Source organism: Rattus norvegicus, chromosome 11 (assembly GCF_036323735.1).
Source record: "Rattus norvegicus strain BN/NHsdMcwi chromosome 11, GRCr8, whole genome shotgun sequence".
NCBI classification, from domain to species: domain Eukaryota; kingdom Metazoa; phylum Chordata; class Mammalia; order Rodentia; family Muridae; genus Rattus; species Rattus norvegicus.
Genome location: NC_086029.1, coordinates 90,834,628 through 90,854,374, shown reverse-complemented (window position 1 = coordinate 90,854,374; position 19,747 = coordinate 90,834,628). Strand labels below are relative to the sequence as shown.

Sequence of the window (19,747 nt, the reverse complement as noted above, 5' to 3'; positions counted from 1 at the left end):
AATTATTAATTAATTATTAATAAACTAATTAATATATTAGCCTCCGAGAGTCAGGGCAAAGGAGACATCGGGTGTAGAAGCAGCTGTCAGACTATTTTCATCCCTACAGCATCTTGCAAGAGCCCCATTCCCTAGCCTCCCTCCCTGGCCCATCTACCCTCTTGCCTTTCTAATTCCTTCTTCTTACACAGCAGACATTTCCCTTCCTGCGTGGGATGCTTTCTCTCCAGGAAACACAAGACTAAGATCTTCTTTGTTATCTTTGCTCAGATATTCCCTTGGCAATGAGGCTTCCCTGTCTCCCTTGTTCACGGCCCAGCACGCGCCTCAGCTTCCGCGGGCTCAGCTTCCGTGGGCTCATTACTCAGCGGATAAAATCCAGGAGCCCAGATCCTGTACCTTAAAATTGTACGCTTACCTAGGAAGCGCAAGGCCCTGGGTTCGGTCCCCAGCTCCGAAAAAAAGAACCAAAAAAAAAAAAAAAAAATTGTAGCTGCCTAGCATTTCCTGATTGCACACCTTTCCCACTTTCCTCGCCTGTAAGGAAAGTTTAACTTCTACCTTCTTGCCAAGCAGTTTCCTGTGGACACAAAAGGACACGGACGCGCACCCTGTACACAGTGCCCCAGAGAGAGAGAAAGAGCGTCTAGGTCACACGGGTCCATCCACATTCACTGGCTTTCCTGGACCGGTGTGAGGCTCTTCCTTCTGTTTCGTCTCACCACCCCAGAGCCTGCGTCGTTTGCATTTCCTGCTTAAAATAAGATCTGGTCACACTTTCTGAAGTTCATTTTCACTTCGTTCTCTTCAGTTAGCAGGCCCCCAGTGGGAAGAATCCAGCTTGGGCTACAATTATCACTCAAGAGAAACTTCATCCATTTCTCACTTCCTTCTGAGGCCAAGGCCTCCTGTTCAGTCCCAGAGAATGAGCAGAGCCACAGCAGTAGCTGGGGTCAGCATGGCCCAAGGTCATGAGCATGTTCTAAGTAAACACAGAGCTGCAATGAAGTCAGAGACTGAGGTCAGCGGCCTTCTATCTTAATTATGCAGCAGGATGCAAACTGACCCATGTGACTTGGGGAAAAAGACACTGGGTCTCAAAGCAGCAAAAATAGTAAGGTCATGGCAAAGCCAGCGGGTAGCCTCCCATTCCTGAGAAAGCTGCACCCTGAACACACTGGTGACTTGCCCAAGGTCTCGAAACCCTCGATGCCATATTACAAATTTCACTAAAATACCAGAATAGATAAACTGTTGCCTAAGAAATAAATGCATTGCTGAGAGACAAGCCTAGGCCCTTTCCAGACTAGAACCAGCCTGAGAGGTGCTCCAAGGGAAACAAAACCACATCTTTGTCCTGCAAAGACCAGGTACTGAGACTTGGCTTTTCCAGAGGGACTTGTGCAGGTCTGTTTGTGCCTAAGTTTCCTTCTTTGTAAGCTAGGTATAATACCTGTGTCTTTTTATTTCATCAGAAGAATTGCACGCGGCAGTCTACTGAAAATTGCTGTCAAAGTGTTGATGGTAATACACAGCCCCCTGCCTTTAAACAGTACTTTCAAAACACATAGTAGGAATTACCCAGAAAGCCTTGGGTGATTCAGCAAGGCAATGTGAATAGAGGATGGTTATATTCACGGAGCAGCAACTGATGCCAGATGTGTCCCTTGCTATCTTTCCTACACCATGGCCATCCCTGCCTGGCTTAGCTAATTTGCATTGGACATAGGTCTCTGAAGCCTTTTCCCCATTCACATTCCCAGTGAGCCCAGGAGAAGGGGATCATGAGATCGCCATTTTACAAGATACCATGCAGGAAGCAGCTGCCACAGGTCTCACCGTTTCTCAAACCTAGACTCAGACTACTGAGTCTCACTGCCATTTTTAGCACATTTCACTAAGATTACACCACCTCGGGCTGTGAGGAAGACTCTGTGCCCATTCTAGATTTTTTTTTTTTTAAAAAATGGACAAGCCCTAGCTAAGGGATGAAGAAGCTTGGCCAAGGGGTCTCATGTGTAGTGACTCAGTTGATTTCATTCTTATGTCTGGTTAAACCTCATCCTAAAATCTGGATTAGCACTTCCAGTTGTATTTCAGACTCAGTACTCATGCCCCATGCCTTCTAAACCTGCTGGCCCATGCAGGTTCCCAATCACCATGCCCAGGGACAGTAGTTACCGGAAGGTCAGAACCCGGGTTAGAAGCTCTCATTTCTTTTTCCTCTCCAACGTGCTCCATTTCCTGTAACGTACAGCTTTCTGTAGAGGCCTTGTGAGCTTCCTCCAGACACACGTTCTATCCAACTGACACACTCAATCTAGTCAGTAGGTTCCCATTATGGCCTCTACCTAAGTCCTGTATTTATGTATCTAGATCAAACTTACTCAAACATGCTGCTGACTATGTCACCTCCATGTCCCCTGTCCCCAGTTTATAGCTTCCCATTGGAAATCCTACACTCAGATGCCAGATGGTGTCACACTGAAAGTACAAAGGACTTTCTTTAGACAGAAACATATTTTGCACATTAAATGCAGACAGACATTCTTCATTCCACAAAGAATGTTTTCAAATAATTTTCCTTGAAATATACGCCTCTCTGGCACTTCTCTGTTTCCTTTTTTTTTGGGGGGGGTAGACTCCCTGGAGGGGAAAGTTTCACATTCTTTACTACAAGGGGGGTGCAAGCAAGAGGTGAGAATGTTTGGGCACTGGAGTGGGAGCTCTGACTACATCAACTCTATAGGCTGCCAGTCTCTCAATATTGCCAGCATTTCTAAGGGTAATGGTGATTTTTGTGTGAGATCGCAAAATCTATGTTTATATCATTTCTATTTTTGTTTTTGCTACTAATTTCTCTTTTCAAAACAGAGTGAGGTCATCTAACACCGACAAACACAATGTACTGATGAATCAAGTCAACCTGTTGATCACGTGTTTATGACCATGATGTGCACGCTAAAGTCTCCAAATCAACACAATTAGTTAGTCTTTTGTCTATCACTCTGGATGGTCATGTTTAAAGCCAAATTTACTGGATGTTTTCTTAGTCCCTCGCTACATAATTGTTCTAGGCTTTTCCTGTGTCTCTCCCTAAGACATTTCAGCCCTGACTATTCTCCCTGCTTCCACCAGTACATCCATTTCAATCTCCAAGCCCTGGTTAACTGCCGACACAGTTCTTCATGGAAGCGCCATGCTGGCCCTCTACTTAGCCTTATCGCAAACACCGAGATCTTCTGACCATACAGAAGTGGCCACTTACACACATGTGTGTTGCCTTGTGTCCCTTGTGCAGGTTTTAAAATTGTAATTATGTAATTGTCTTGTTACAGCCTTTGAAATTGTGAATTTCTGGTGGGCAGGACTATACCACTTGTCCTTGGGTACCCAGGTTTGGCAGTGTTCATCTTAGGGATAGGCTATCTATGGAATCCTTGGGCTTCAGAAGAAAATGTGTAGGTACAGAAAGATCGTGAGATTAGCACCAGCAGAGAGATACTTGAAGATGATGCCTCTGAATATCTACAGAGGGCAGACCTAGGGGAGAGATTGATATCTGACAGGTATTTAGGAGAACATTGCAATGTATTGGGGGAACCGACTTAAGGACGGGAGGCTAAAGGGCCCAGAGTAGAAGGGACACAAGAAATATTCATTATATAAGGGATGCAGGGTTAACAACAGAATGGGGCACTGCATATTTTGGACACTTAGTAGCTACTAACTAAGTTTTGGGGGTGGGAACTGAGAGAAAGCAATTGAGGAGAGAAACACAGACAGAAAGATAGATAGATAGATAGATAGATAGATAGATAGATAGATAGATAGATAGATTGATTGATAGACGCTGAGCTGAACTGGAGTGCTGCATGCCTTTTTCGTAACAAGGAATTGGTCTGAATGAACTTGGAATGGGAGGTGTTAATGGTGTGAACTTCTGTGCCTGAAGGTTTGCGTTCCCACAATTCTCACCTCATGATGCCTTTATAAGTCAATCATTTGATCTGATGCTCAGTTAAACTTAATTTGTTGCAATTTCTGGGGAAATCCTGTATTTTCTGTCTATATAATAGAATTTAACTGTAAGAGAGTTGTAACAATTTGACTACAGGTAACATTTGCTACATATTGCAACTTAAAACCTAGGTATTCATTAGATAGGACTCCTATAGCTTGATTAATTTAAAAGAAGAAAAAATAGGGTTTCCACATCTAACCTTATGCTCACCTGGAACTGGATATATAAGGCTGGCCTCAAACTCACAGTGATCCACCTGTCTGTGCCTCCCACGTGATGGACTCAAAGGTGTGCAGTACCACTCCAGACAAGATCAACAATTTTCAGATACTGCCCTAGGCCTGAGATGGGCCAGTTTATCCTTCCCCACTCTTTTGACATGATGATGATGGATTGGATTTTGGTTTCTAAGGTGTTTGAATACTGAGCTTAGGTGGATTTATGGACCATGTAAATCAACTTCCTGTTTGACAAGGGAAGGGAGGATGGACAAAGAGAGGTTCCTTCTAAAAGAAGCCACTTGCCTAAGGCTAATTTCGTAGTATGGAATGGTAAGCAGAATTGAGGCTTCAACCTCAGGGCTCAGCATCTCCACTGGGCCCTTCGTCTGCAGCACCCACCAGCTGTGAGTCATATGCCGCATCTGTGCACTGCAGGACTCCACAGTGACAGCACATTCCAAGGAAGCAGATGCTGCTGTGCAGATGTGCACATGTCCTGAAGACTGAGGACAGCAGGAAAGCAGACTGGCGAGGAATCCCCATAATTGTGAGCATCCGACTCACAGCGCTGAGGTCCTGTTTTGCCTTGGACTGATGACATGAGGTGTCAGCAGTTCCCTCACGGTCACTCTGAAGGACATGAGTAGCAAAAGAGCTCCATGGATGTGGGTTAGACTGGAAAGGGTTCATGTGAGTTGGGTGGTCTTTTAAACCGACCCCTTCACTCCAAGGAAAATTCAGCTATGGAGCAAAAAGCCCCAAAATAGTCTGAGATGTTATCTTGCCAAAGGAAACTGATGATATTTTAAGTTACTTGGTAAATATCAGCAGTGGTGTGCTATCTTTACACGTTCAATTCAGATAGTATCTCACTGAGGCATTCCCTGAAAATATGCAGGCTCTACTTGTGTACTAATAATGGCCATGGAACTTTAAGAACTGACTAAATAATATAGGATAATGAAGACTTGGAGAGGTCATCTGGAAAATTCAGGTAAGTAAGATTGGGAGGTTTAGGGATCATCTCATCCCACTTTTTTTTCCTTCAATTTTCTGCAGGCAGCAACACACTTTTCTGAAGGAAGCTCCTTAAGACTTAAACAAGTACACAAGGTTCAGGAAGTTACTGAAACTAACAAGATTCACTAGGCCTTTCAGGTCAGAAGAGAACCTCCCATCTTCTGAGATACCTTCAAGAGTCTTTCCAGCCTGTATCCAACAAGTCACACAAGGACCAAGAATGGAGCTGTCATGAGTTGTCACTCAAGCCAAAGTGGGTTTGGGGTGGCTCAGCTGCCTTTGAACCATTGTAACCCCTCCTCCATCATTCTGTAAGTAACCCCAGTGATCCCTGGTTCACCAACTTGGACTTAGGCAGAGTCATTCCTTTGATTGGTTAAGGGTTCCTAGCAGGAAGAGTAGACATTTGTTCATGCATCCCTGGGAAAAGTGATGCAATCCTCATTGAACAGATGAACAAATAGAATTTGGGAGAGTGGTGTTGACTTATCCTGGAGCCATGGGATATTTGTGCTTGCATTCAATTAGAAAGAGAAGAGACTCTGTCTCATTAACAAGTTAAACAATAAAATATGTACTGGCTATATACTAGAACCTGGGGTTGAAAGGCAGAACAGATTTCAACTCTGTGTGATACTTCTGGACTTGAGAGTTCAAAGGCAGAGTGTTAGATTTCCCTTTGAATTCTGATCTTCAATCTCTTCTTTTGGCCAATGAGCTACAAACTCAAGCACGGGGCCTCAAAGTGCTGCAGGGTGATCCAGGACAATGAGCAACTAGGGGGAGCTTTAAGGCTCACCCACACCCAACAAGTACACAAGGTTCAGGAAGTTACTGAAACTAACAAGATTCACTAGTTCCCTATCTGTGTTTTTCTGTACTAGGCAAACTTTAAGTTATTATATCATGTTTATGAGAGGACAAAATACTTAAATCACAGTAACATTCAGCATAATCCTATAAAATACAAGGATATGGACCTCTGCAGGCCCTGAAGCTTAAGTTTTGTGAGTTCTTATCTTGGAGGGCAACTCTATGGCACATATGTGGATGAGTACATAAGGCACTGTCTCTATATGAGTGCCAGCTGCGAGCAGATGTGACAGCATCTTGCAGTGGGAGACCTGTTCCTGCCTCACGAGTGCCAGAACCTCTGTAGGCCGCTGATACGGATGCTAGGAGGGTATTCCAGACAGTCAACCATGCAAACGCTCTCCCCCATATGAATCCATTTCCCGTAGAAATTAGACAAATGTGTCTATTTCACAAGGACTTCAACTCAGCAACTCATTCTGCAGGCTGTCTTAAGTACATTCCCAACTGCCCAGAGCCCATGTATTTTAGGCTGATCTTTCTTCTTGAGATGTCAGATCTTTTGCATCCCAATAGTCCTATTGTCCATAAAACAGGGCACCCACACAATGGCAACACCCCAAGCAGCAATGGTTCTGGGATCGTGTCAACATCTGTACACACTGGTGGTTAGGACAATCAGGTGAAATAACCACTGACATCTACTAAACAGAGGCCAGGGAATCTTCAGTGTTGTAAACCCTGCTTCTCAGCAATGTCTATGCTTGGCTCCAGACATCGACGATGCTAAGATTGAGAGCCTGGACATGGAACACCATGTGAACATTTGGTGCCATGCTAACGCTCTACAAATAAAACAATTTAAGGCAGGGGAGGGATTCACAGCTACTCTTGGCATTCCCTGTGCCTCTTGTGATCTTTCATATCCTGGGACTCAGGGGAGCATAGTTTGTGGACTGTTCAGTGTAGCTAAACAAACATGGAGTTCAAACTCACCTGACACGGGTTGGGATCTTGACCTGCCATCTGCCAGATGCACTGCCTTGAGTCACTTAACCTTTCTGGGTTGGTTTTGCTGTGAGATAGGATAGGTGTTCATATCTCATAAACTTTTCTGAGCTTTGAATGAGATTATATAGCTAAAGGGGGTATCTTGAAAATTCACTACTTTGCTGTTCATCGAATAGTCTGGTTAATACAAGGTTCACTGTTGATGAATGACAGGATATGGGAAGGTAAGAGTACACTAGAGTGTTAAAGTGTAGAAAGCTGACTTTGGGCCTATTTGGTGAGAACTCTTTTGAGGAAGTCAGAGAACTTTATAGGTACTTCATGAGGCCAGAGAAATGTTTTTCCAGAAGTCATGGGGCCAGCACCCACACAGCGGTTCACAACCAACTATAACTCCAGTTCTAAGGGATCCAATACTTTCCTTTGGCCTCTGTGGGCACTGCACACACATAGTTCACTTATACATAAAATACTCATACACATTAAAATATATACATACATATGTAAAAAGGTAAATCTTTTGGTTTTCATAACTTTCTGAAGTAGGTACTACCTTAATAAACCTGATCTCAGCATATTTTGAACCTTTTCACATCCACTTTATTATTATTAAAGTTTGTGGGGTTATTTTTACAGACATAATTTGAGTTTGTTCGAAGGCTTTGACCTCCCCCATTGTCCTATCCTTAGCTTCTATTATGTCCTGGAGTTAGAGACATGCCTGTCTTTAACTTTAAAGCTAAAATTTCTCTCCTACGGCAATTCCTAGGATTATTGCCCATATGTTGTGATATTTCCCTGCTTTCTTTATATATTTTTAATATTTCCTATTAACTCACTTCCCTTCTATGGCCGTGTCCTTTGCTAATAAAAGATAAACTTTTGACAAAACATCTGAGGCCTTTGGAATTACACACTAGCCTTCCTTCTTCAAATCTTGCCTCTTACTGTTGACTGCTGCATAGCCTATAATCTTAAAGCTTTGGTTGTTATTTAAGGAAGTTGGCAGTGCTTTAGAATACCTCAGTGTTGGGCTGGAGAGATGGCTCAGTGGTTAAGAGCGCTGACTGCTCTTCCAGAGGTCCTGAGTTCAAATCCCAGCAACCACATGGTGGCTCACAACCATCTGTAATGAGATCTGATGCCCTCTTCTGGTGTGTCTGAAGACAGCTACAGTGTACTCACATACATAAAATAAATAAATAAACCTTTAAAAAAAAAAAGAATACCTCAGTGTCTGACATAATTACCATTCTCTGTGGTTTGCTCATCCCTGGGTCTATACTCTTTCTTGGGAATGTTAGAGCAGTGGCTGTTGGATGCATTACAGACATTGAGATTAGAGTGTGGAGGAAGTTGTTGTGTCAGCTCTCATAGGCTGGAACTTGGCTAACCACTTCCATTACACCCTTCATTGCACCGTGTCCCTGAGAGTGAGTCTCCCTCACTAGACGCAACCCCATGAAGAAGAATGGTACCTATCCCCGGTTAGAGAGTATCGGAGGTCTCACCTTCACATAGTCATATTCACAAAGGTAGGAGGATTCCAAGTTGAAGTGCATGAAGTAAAGCTGGACCCGGAACCCCTCCGGGACAGTAATATTCCAGGTCACCTCCGAGTCACTCGGATAGGAATCCGGATAGCCAGGGGACTGGATCTGGCCAAACATTTCATTTAGCTCCACGGTATGGGCTGAAACCTCCGTCAGGGTGAGGCACAGAACATGGTAGAGGAGGAGCCGTCTGAAAGACAGGAACCTGAAAGACACGAAGGAGGTTTCACTCACATCAGTGATTGCAGGTTCCCAACTGCGGTAAACATCCGCTGGTCTACTTTTCTCTTCCAGGCCTCGCTCGCCTGCTGGCGGGATGTTTCAAGAAAGTAAGTAGATGATTTCTAAGATTGCTTCTAGCTTTGCTCTTTTGAAAAGTTGATGTGCATACTTAAGTTTTCTAGAAAGAATCCCACTTGGGCTGCTGAAGCATGCCGTCTTACTCTGGAAAGCATAACTATTACAATTAGGCGATAATTGGTATTACTTCTTCAGCTGCACCTCACTCAGGAACCATAAATTCTTTATGTAGCTTTAAAGCTATGATTAATAATTGCACTACTGGGATGAAGCTCACACTCAGTGGTAGAGTCTACAGACATTGAACACATTTAATATTCTGGAAAGAAAAGGTTGTTTCCTACAAAGCCAGTAAATGTATCCGAAATCTTGGATAAAAACAGAATGAAGAAAATAAGTCTTGGGGAATGTTTTTCTATAACAATCAAAAGTTTAGAATCCATTTTTGGAGAAGTAAAGTATCATGGACCGCTAAAAGAGAGTTGCACGGCAGGGTGGGGGATGGGAAATCCAGCATCACACATGGATGATGCAATGCTGTTGAGGCAGGATAGACAACTAAGGCTGGTCATAGTCCTATCGGTCAGGTCACAACCAGGTCACAGCATAGCACTTTCCCAGCAAGACCCAAGGACCTTGAACTCAAACAAGACTCACCCTTTAGCTTTTCTCCTACCAGGTTCCTGTGATTGTTTTTGATATTTTTAGTTCCTGTGGGTGTGTGTGCATGAGTGTGGAGGCCAGAGACCAACCTCAAGTGTTGTTCCGTAGGGGCCATCTACTCTGCTTTTGGAGACAGCATCTCGCACTGGGATCAACAGCTCACTGATTACGTTAGGCTGGCTAGCCAATGAGCCTCCCATCTTTGCCTCCCCATCTCCGAAACTACAAGCTGGTGTCCTTGCCTGTCTTATTATGTGGACTCTGGGGATGGAACTCAGGCTGTCACATTTGCACGGTAAGCACTCTGGACTCTGGCACCCCTCCAGCTCCATTTCTGAGTTCCTTTAGTGCTGTGGCTGCCTGCCAGTTCTCTGAGCCTGATGTACTACATGATAGTCACCAAGCCCTATTCATTCTATGCTTTAGAAACCCATCTCTTCTGTCTCCAGTCAATTACGTCATTTAAACTGTTACCATGACCTAAGTGATCTTTCAGTCCCTTCCCTCCTAGCTAAGTCTTCTACTCCGTTTGGTTCTAACACAGATGAAACCCTGCTGCTTAGGCACAGAATCTGCTCCTGAGGTGGCTGACCAGATCTGCAATTTTAGGCTGATCTTCTTCTGTTGCTCTCAAGACCACTTGGGATTCTTCGAACACCTCAGCCTCATGATACACATGCTCCACCCTTTCCAGACATTTACTTCTCCCTTTTTCTGCTTTCCCCTAGTTATGAACTCATCCCCCGCAGCTCCCACAGCCTGTGTTAGAGCAGCTAGCACACTGCTCTGCTTCTAACAAATCCTTAGGGGTTGAATGTTCCTGGGTACAAACCTCAGTTCCTCCTTTGTAAAAACCTAGTAACTTGCTTCCCCGTGCTCTGGTCCCTTCATACATAGATACTTCCTAATTTATAGGTCTCCCATCATTATTAAAGTTGATGCATATAAAGTATTTAGGAGGGAGCCTGGCATATAACAGATGCCAAAGAACAAGTAAAAGAAGGGCCACGGAGAGAGAGAGTCTTAAATAACCTAGACAGTCAAAGCTAGGGAACTCTGCCAAGAATTTGGATTAACAGTTATATCTTTGTTAATCAGGAAGTCAATTCTGTGCCAAGATCTCCTTCCCCTGAACTCAGATTCAGGTACATGTATGTATACTTATGAATTTTTCAGTGTGTAAATGGTGAATAAGCACATGTCCAGATTATCTAGGTGTTTTATGTAATAGATACATAAAAGGAAAACAGATGCATATAGAAAGGTCTGGAAGGACTAGCATGGCAGCCTGTAGAATATGAGTGCAAGTGTTTTCATTTTGTGTGAGTGGAATTTTATGTTGAGGGAATGCAGAGATGGCTCAGTGATTCGAAGCGCTTGCTGCCCCTGCAGAGGACCTGGCTTCAGTTCTTAGCACAGGACCTGGGTTCAGTTCTCAGCACCCACATCACATGGCTTACAAGCATTTGTAACTCGTGTTCAGGGGAGTGGAGTGTATGCTTTCCTCTGGTCTTCATGAGTACCTGAACATACTGGACACATACAGACAAGGTAGGTAGGCAGGCATATCCATCAATAAAAATTTAAAAAGAAAATATATTTATCGTGTATTGCTTTTACCCATAAGGAAAATAACATCAATCATTTAAAAATTTTCCCCTTGGCCCCTGCAGTTGCGACATGCAGGAGGCTAGTAGGAAAACATGTTTTAATCCAGGGGCCAAGGTCAATATTGTTCTAAAGCAGTCTGAAAAGGAAGGGCTTTGGAGGTAGAGGAAGGAGAAGGCACAGGTCCAAGTTACCTAGTGAATTTATAGGAAAAGGGAATTCAGGGGATAACTTTCAGGGCCCAGGTACCCCATTTCCGAATGATGAAATGTACTTTCGTTCCCTTTGCTGAAAGTGCCCAGCATGGAAAGATAGATTCAATTCTAGGCCTTGACTTCATTCTCCTACCCACTTTGGGGAAATCACAGGAACTCTCCATTTGCTTCCTCATCTCATACATGGTAATAAGAATAATGGCTTCCCACAGGACTCTGCTGCCTGGGGTCATTAGAATGAGCTTTAAGTATCCAGCCTGAGGCAAAGGCTTGTTCCGATGACTCTACCATGCCACATACTGAGAGGCATGTGCTTTGCCTCACAAACCCAACTTCTCTGTAATAGTGACAACTGGATTGCACAAGGCTGAAAGGTCGACTTTCTCCCCATGTGCCTTTTCCAGAACCCACAGAGGAGAAAGACTCTTCAGGTCAGTTCTGCTGAGGCTGACAACTGACTGACCCCTCAGCCCAGGCCTGAGGGCTGTGTGTGGTAGGAGGCTGGAGAAGTCTGTGGAGTGTTCTGTTCTTTGCATCTCGAGACAGACTTAGATTCATGAAGCAGATATCTCCGTTCGTGTGAGAGGCTGGAACATATGCTTGCTTGCTTGCTTGCTTGCCTGAGGGGCTGTGAATCAAAGGATGCGTACGGCAGCATTTGCTTCTCCTTGCCATCTGGTTTCGGCTTCTCCCGCACCAGGCTGTACAAGCCCTGACACCTGTTATCGATCCTCCAGCTGATCAAAAGAGTTGAGCTACCTGTGCTTGAAATGTCAAAAGTGATACAGAGAGCTGGGATTTTACAGTCTCTTGAGGTAAGAGCAGGCTCTCAGGGACTCATGAAGAAGCTGTGTGACTCAGACTGTAGAGTGAGTGGCACTCCCTAGCTTCTCCATTCGCTCCCCTCATTTCAATGTACATGCCAACCAACACTCCATTTTTAAGACTCAGAGTTGGAAGAGACTACAGAGCTTCCCTTACCCAACCAGGCTCACTTGACAGACGATGAAAAGTATATCCTAAGAGATGGCACATCATGCCAAATACCATATGGTGAATCAACTCCAACAGAAGAAAAGAATAACAAAAGCTCACAGAAGAAGTTGGGTCCATGCCCGTATCATGCCCAGGCATCTGGCCAAAGCAATTAATCCTGTGAAAAATAATTCTAAAAAACCCATAGCTTTATGTGGAAATTAAAAAAAAAATACTAATGTTTGATCCCCTCCTCTGTGCATGAAATTCTGTTCTCTTGCTTGGGGATTGGCATTCCTCGAGTACCATAGACCGCTGTAGTCTGCAGCTGGGAGTGAGAGCCTCATAGAGTATATCGGGAAAACCAGTGGAGCCCAAAGACACAAGAATGAGTCTGGGCCTTTTCCAGATCATCAGTGTGGCCCTGGGCAAGTTGCTTAACTGCTTCTATCTCATGTACCCATTAATCCTTAGGTCACACAAAACCGAAGTCGAGATGAAGCAATGTTCATGAAAGTGTCTTGCAAACTCTGAAGTGCTGTTGCCCTGGGAGTCCAGACCCTTTAGGGACAGGCGGCGGAACACTTTCCTAGAACTTCTTTTTGATATTCAGTCATTGAATCCGACTCTGTCAAGTTACTGAGTTTTTACTAGAAAAGGAATATTATGTTAGGTGCTGGTCACATGACCTTCTACAAAGGTGAAGATTGATTACATCCCTTGGAAGGGGAAGTGGACATTTGAATAAGTAGTTATGATGATAAGAAATATGGCCACAGATGAGAACAAAGGAAGAGGTGCCATGGCTGTGGGACCGAGATCAGAAAGGAGACAAGAGTCTGCCCAGTCAGTTTTGGGTGGTAAATACCTGGGAGGGCTGTCCCAAGCTGAGCGTTACACAGGTACCAGGGTGTGCTTGGGGCTGGCTGAGGCCCAGGTAGGGCAGGTTATCGTTCCATGTACGAAGGAAGAAAAGCCATTGTTTCAGAAGAAAGGAAAAACGAACATTTCTGGCAGGTTTAAAAACCAAACAACTTTACAAAGATCAGAATGATGGAATTAGCTTTTAGAGACTTAGTTGGCTCTTCCTCCCAGCCACAGGTAAATGGAATTTCAAAGTTACGCAGACTGAAGCCCGTTATTGGCCCCGGACTGAGCAAAGTTATCAGGTGACCGAAGAAAAGAAACAATTAGAAACAATTAGAAACTTTCCTGATTTAAAGGAAAATGAATGGGAAATAAGTGTGCAGGGACTTAACACATCTATAGAGTGTGTTTTTTTTTTTTTTTCTCGCTCCTTTTAAGTGTTTCTAGCAGCCTTGACACTTATAAGACTTAAAAATAATTAGGAATAGTTGGGGTTTCAGACTCTGGAAAAGCTTATAAGAAATGCCTAGTGAGGAGCATCAAGTAACACAGCAGACAGGAAAGGTTGAAGAGCTTCAAGCCCATTAGAATTTAAAGTGGTAGGTCTCCGAATCCCAAATGCTCCTTTAAAAAAATGTGGTGTCTCTTTAAGAGCCATTTGGTGCATTTCATAGCCTGATTCATGTCACCAGCTGCCTCTGATTTCAGTGAGAAATGCAGAATTTATAGGGAACTGTAAAATGGGGACAGGTTTCTAGTTTTCTAAATTGAGGTTTAACTGGCAAACTTCTGAAGACTCAAGAAACCACAAGCGAGGCTGTGAGGAACTGTTTTCTTTTCCGGTCAGGAAAAAAAATATAAACACACAAACACATTATCTAACTCTCAAAGTCTTGGGAGAAAGAAGTCACTGCTCTTTGCGGAGTAGCAAAAAGGAAGAATCAGTCTTGTGGGCAGGAGGAGGAGGAGGAGGATCACATTGGCCAGTAGGCAGCACCCTGTGCTGGCAGAAAGAGAAATCTGAGCCTCAGCCGCGCCAGGAACAGGCTTTGCACAAACTATCTGGTTTCAAGTTGCGAGTCTCCGGAGTCCCTGAAAAGGTGCCCCGGGAACAGGACTCCCTTTGCAGGGCCCCGAGGATTGATGAGAATCCCCCATCCCCAACCACCCAGAGGATAAGCAGGTGAGTCTGTCTAGAGACAAGGTCAGACCCAGCAGGCTGCTCTACTCTTGGTCTTGGAGAGGGAACCCGGTGTCTTTCCCAGACCGGGCACTCACCTCATTTTCCTGCCTTGTGTGCTCCTGGCTTTGGTCCCTTCTGCCCGACTTGTCTGTGAGCTCGTCCCAGTCCCCGGTGTGGTGTCAGCGATGCCTTATCTTTGTTCTGAGGTCCCTGTGTGTCTCTGGAATTGGCTGGCATTCTCCATTCAGGTCACGCCTTCCCCTGCCTGCAACAGATCCCCTCTCCCCCACTCCCTCTGGCTTTCCCTCTCTCCTCTCTCTGACTGAGCTTATGCACACTCAGAGGGACCTGACAGACTGTTTCTTTGGAAGATCTGCTAGCCAATCCCCTCCTTGGGAGGGACTGCAGCCCTTGAGAAAAAAAAAATCTGAGCGACTTAGAGGTGTGTGTGTGTGTGTGTGTGTGTGTGTGTGTGTGTGTGTGTGAGAGAGAGAGAGAGAGAGAGAGAGAGAGAGAGGGAGAGACAGAGAGAGACAGAGAGAGACAGAGACAGAGAGACACGAGAGAGACAGAGAGACACGACACAGAGACAGAAAGACACACAGAGACTAATTTCTCTTCAGCCTCCCTTGCCTGATGGCTGTAATTGTTCTACTTCAGAACCCCAGCAAAAGAACAATTAAACAGAAACAGCCAACTGAAAAGGCAATTTTAGGAGATTATAAAAAAGAATGCAGATTCCAAGCCTCAGCCTGTCTGTGGATATCCGCAGGTTTTTTCTGAAAACCTCGTGGCTGGCCCTGCCGGTGAGGGAGCAGCAGTTTCTGCAGTTGGTTACTTATTCTCCCCACTTGAAAGACTGCCACGTGGCGCTCTTTAACTGTGAGCATGCAGGGATCTAATTCACCCAGTTGGGAAAAAGGCTTCAGCAAAGTCAGAGAGCCAGGTGACCCGAGCATCTAGAAAGACCTGTGGGATGTCAATGCCCCAGGCCCATGGAGAAGTAAATCGTACAGTGGATCTCTGCTGAGCTGAGTAAGAAATAAGAGAGCCCTCTTCATAAAGACAGCACCTCATGTAACCCTCTCCACAATTAACTCCTACTGTAACTCCCACCACAGCATAACCTCTGCACTCTGACTTGTCTCCATGATGTGGCCCTCTCCACAGTAATAACCCAACACACAAAAATGGCAGCCAGCACTGAAGAGAGTGTGAGGGGTGGGGGTGTGGGGGGGTCATCATTTCATTGTCAGGCACAAATTCTATCTAAAATTACTTTCGCAAACTTCTGAGGGTTCTCTGTGATGTATCTTTTACAGGTGTGGAAATGATGGCTTAGCAAGATTATATGACTGGCCCAGGCATCCAGATAACCACCAGCACTCCCCGAGGCCATTGCCACTTCAAGCCAGCTGTTAGAATGTGTGCTAACCCTGTCCCCACTCATTCCTTCCAGCACCTTGTTCCGGTCAGTGGTGGCATTCTAACTCCACTTTCCAATAAAGAAACTACCCAGAGAAGGTGGTCATACACCTAGGAAGGGAGGAAGGAATCTATCTCTCGTGGGTTCTATGACACCACATCTCAGTAACATATCATAGTGCACGTGGCGTTTGCAAACCACGCACATCCACTGACAGAGAAATTCAGTTTTGAACCATTTCAAGAGCTTTAGACACTGATCCAGACTTCAGCTGTGATCTGTGTTTTCTGACCAAACTGCTGTGCTTCTTTCTGATCCTTGTTCTCTGTCTCCTTGTTCTCTGACTGCAAGCTGTAACAAGGCACGAGTGTGAGGGCTGCTTTTCAGTCAGGCAGCAGGCTACCTGCCACTTGAATCAAGGTGCCAAACACATTCCCCACCCTGCGATAGCTCTCCTTGACATACTTTTGGGGAGCAAAGATTTGACATTTACTGTCATCCCTGTCCATCTTTCCTCCAAGTTCTCCATTTCAGCTCTCCTGAGTGCCAGCCCTGTGTGATTGGCATGTTTGTGAGGCTCTGGCTGATAATGTAGTAAGAGTGTGTGTGATGAGGAGGAAGGTCTGAACGCAGGCATTGCCTGAGAGAAACGTTCCCTGTTGCAGGCAGGACAAGAAAGAAAAGCCTGTAAAATCTCCATTAAGTAGACTGTCAGGCTCTTTAGACATCAAATAGCCCTCACAAAACAACATTTTAATGATTTAAGTGTAAATGAATCAGAAACACATGGGCTGCATTGCTTTTGGAATACACAGGGTTTTCAAACCAAAGGAGAAAGAACTTGGCAAGATGTACCCAGTGCTCAGTGGCCTTGCCCAAGGAAGGAGTCCGGCAATTCTCCCTGCAGTTGAGTCCACCCTCTCTGGAGTTAGTGTATGTTAAAGAAAGACGTTCATTCTGGATCTGGGCACAGAGGGAAGGGTTTACAAAGGAAAGCCTTACGCTGCCCCTTGTAAAGTGTCACAGAGAGCAATTAGGTCTCTGGGAATAGCTTCCTGCTCTCGCTTTTTAAAGACTGCCAATGATCAATGGGAGACATTTGAAGGATATTCTGAGCTAACATTCTGGCAATTTGCAGCAGATCTGGTAGATGCCTTCCTTAGGAGTCAGCCAAGGCTCGGCTGGAGTTGCTGGAATGCATACAGCCACTGAGGTGCAATGGAGGCTCTGGTGACTTCTGCAGCTGCCCCCTGGCCTGCACTATGTTTTTGAGGTAAGACTCCCTGAGGTGTCCTCATCAGATCCAGGTGTGGGAGGATGGCCGAGCTGCTCTGGGGTTTGGAGCACTGGGCTCTTGGTTGGTAGTCCCAGTTGTTGCAGTTTCAGGCAAATCACCTACTTTCATGGAGTGTGAGCTCACTGAACAGGATGTAGGCTTGAGAAGATGCACAGATGGGAGGCTGCTTTGTCTGTGCTGAGGCCAGAAGAGCCTCACAATAGTGTCAGTTGCTTCCTCTGTGGTTCTGACAGTGTCGTCATTCATTATTCAGAATCCTATCACGGGTATTAAGAAAAATCATGTTTGGAAAGATTCAATTAGTCTTTTTAAAAGTTTGAAAAAAAAATGGCTTAAAATGCACACAAGGAACCAATAGTTCTTAATTCTAAGCAAAGAAACGGGGACAACAGGGGTGAGCTCAGAGCCCTAGCCCTCACATTACAGTCAGGAAGCCCTATCAGAAAGGCAGCTTTTGTGAGAATGATTCCTACAGTTCTCCTACCCAGGAACACTGGGGTTTACATTTTTTTACCAAAGTATTTATTTTGTATCATCGGAGTGAAAGTTTCTGGAATGCTACGAATGTGTCAGAGAATGTAAAGAATTTGGTCAATGGGTTGTTCTTTTGCAGGGCAGAGGTCAAAGCCTGAAATTCAGGCTTCCTCCTGAATATCTAAGAAACAAATAAAGAACTGAGGCAATTTAGAATTACAGATGTGGGGGTGCACAGCTATAGTCCCTGTTCCCAAAATAGAGGCAAGAAGACCGCAAATTCAAGGCTAGTCTAGGCTGCACAGTGACTCCTGAATCAAAAACCAACACAAAACAAAAACTAAAGGTGAGGCCGCTCCCTCAGCTCCTTGACCAGAAGTGTGCCCAATGCCATTAACTTCAGACTTTCCTGGTCTTCACAATAATGCGGGAAACTAAAAGAATGCCCATGCATCATCCAGGGAAACTCAAATTCACTTCTGCGTGGTTGCTGAATCCGAAATTGTGAGACTCTGCCTGCCCCGACTGTACCATTTTCGATGCATACTCATTAAAGCATTATTACAAGTGGGATCGTTTTTTCCTGATTCCTTCCTCAGCACATATAGGAAAGACACAGATTTGTATGTTGATTTTGCATCCTGCTACTTTGTGTTTGTCAGTTTTAAGGATTTTCTGACAAGTGCTTTGGGTCTCTCACATGTGATCAACATTGCTTGTTTACACATGTACTAAAAATAGACATTCTTCAACAAGTAGTTCCAGGAAAACTAGATGCCCACAAGTAGGGGAATGGAGTTAGATTTCATCTCTCATGCATGTAAAAAAAAAAAAAAACCAACTTCATGTAAGACCTGGAATTCTGATTCTATTAAAGAAAAGCATGGGGAAGGTGTGTCAAGATATAGACACAGGGAAAGACTTTCTGAAAAGGCCTCTAGCAGCTCAGAAAATAAAATCAAGAATTGACACATTGTTTTGAGAAATTAAAAGGCATCTACGCAGCAAAGGACATAATGTAATAAGACAGCAGAGAGAACAAGAGGAAATCTTTGCTAGCTACTAATCTGACAGAAACTCAATCCCTAGACTATATAAAGAAATAAAACCCAAAGACTATACATGGACTGACCTTGGGCTCCAACCTCATAGGTAGCAATGAATAGCCTAGTAGATTGTTGTGGGGAGGGTGGTAATGGGGGGAGGATGGGGGGGAATAGCAATATAGAGGGGGAGGGGGAGGGGGAGGGGTTAGGGGGAGGGGTTAGGGGGAGGGGTTAGGGGGATGTTGGCTCGGAAACCAGGAAGGGGAATAACAATCGAAATGTAAATAAGAAATACTCAAGTTAATAAAGATAACAAAAAAATGAAATAAAAAAAAGAAATAAAAACCCTAAACACTGTAAAGTCAAACATCCCAAGTAATCAATAAAGTGAACTGACAGTTCACCAACAGCCAAAGCACAAGTGGAGAAATATTCGGCACCCTTAGCCATCAAGGAAATTCATATTAAAATGGCATTTAGGTCCATTCTGTCTCACCTCAGTCAGAATGGTCATCATCATGAAAAGCTTAAACACTTTCGATTATTGCACTACAGTACAAAATTTATATACTTATGATGTATAATATAATTCAATTGGATATAAATATAATTAGATATGTGGAATGTATAGACTTAACAAATTAACATATATTATCTTCTAGAAGAGTACCTGAAAGATAAAAATTGATTCATGGTTTCACAAGGGACATGGAAGGTGGTACTCTGTAGTGGAGGGAACTTGCAATGTGATTTGTGACATTGGCATTCATAGGTAAAGGTAAGGGGGTCTGCCTCTATGATTGAAGGTTCACCCTTAAGTTTTCTTCTTTCAAATGTGGAAACTGTGATGGATATGGTCTTGGCCTTAGAGAACTTTTCTAATTGTCCTGGGACAGAGAAATAGGTTTCTCGGCACCTGCCTTGTCTGTAACTTTTTATTTTGCTTGTACTCTTCTCTTCATAAAGTTGCATATTTTATGTACTTTTTGCTCTATGTGTTGCTCTTTTTCACTGTACACCTGGAGAAGAGTGGTGAGCAATAACTCTACCA

The 19,747-nt window shown here is 44.2% G+C and overlaps 2 protein-coding genes across 4 annotated transcripts in view; one reads left to right on the top strand and one right to left on the bottom strand.

Moving 5' to 3' along the window:
* Positions 1–15,294, bottom strand: part of Masp1 (MBL associated serine protease 1) — a 70,842-nt gene extending 55,548 nt beyond the window's left edge. Inside the window, exons 1-2 of one of the 3 annotated variants that reach the window (XM_006248526.5) lie at positions 14,549–15,294; positions 8,601–8,847 (exon numbers count right to left, since the gene is read on the bottom strand). In XM_006248526.5, coding sequence (XP_006248588.1) covers positions 8,601–8,847; positions 14,549–14,553 — 252 coding nt within the window. In that variant the 5' untranslated portion in view covers positions 14,554–15,294. The remainder of the gene's footprint in view (positions 1–8,600; positions 8,848–14,548) is intronic. The other 2 variants (XM_008768804.4, NM_022257.2) reach the window with 2 other exon arrangements.
* Positions 14,314–19,747, top strand: part of Rtp4 (receptor (chemosensory) transporter protein 4) — a 98,070-nt gene continuing 92,636 nt past the window's right edge. The window contains exons 1-2 of the mRNA XM_006248521.5: positions 14,314–14,453; positions 17,021–17,152. The gene's annotated coding sequence lies outside the window, so the exon portion shown is untranslated. The remainder of the gene's footprint in view (positions 14,454–17,020; positions 17,153–19,747) is intronic.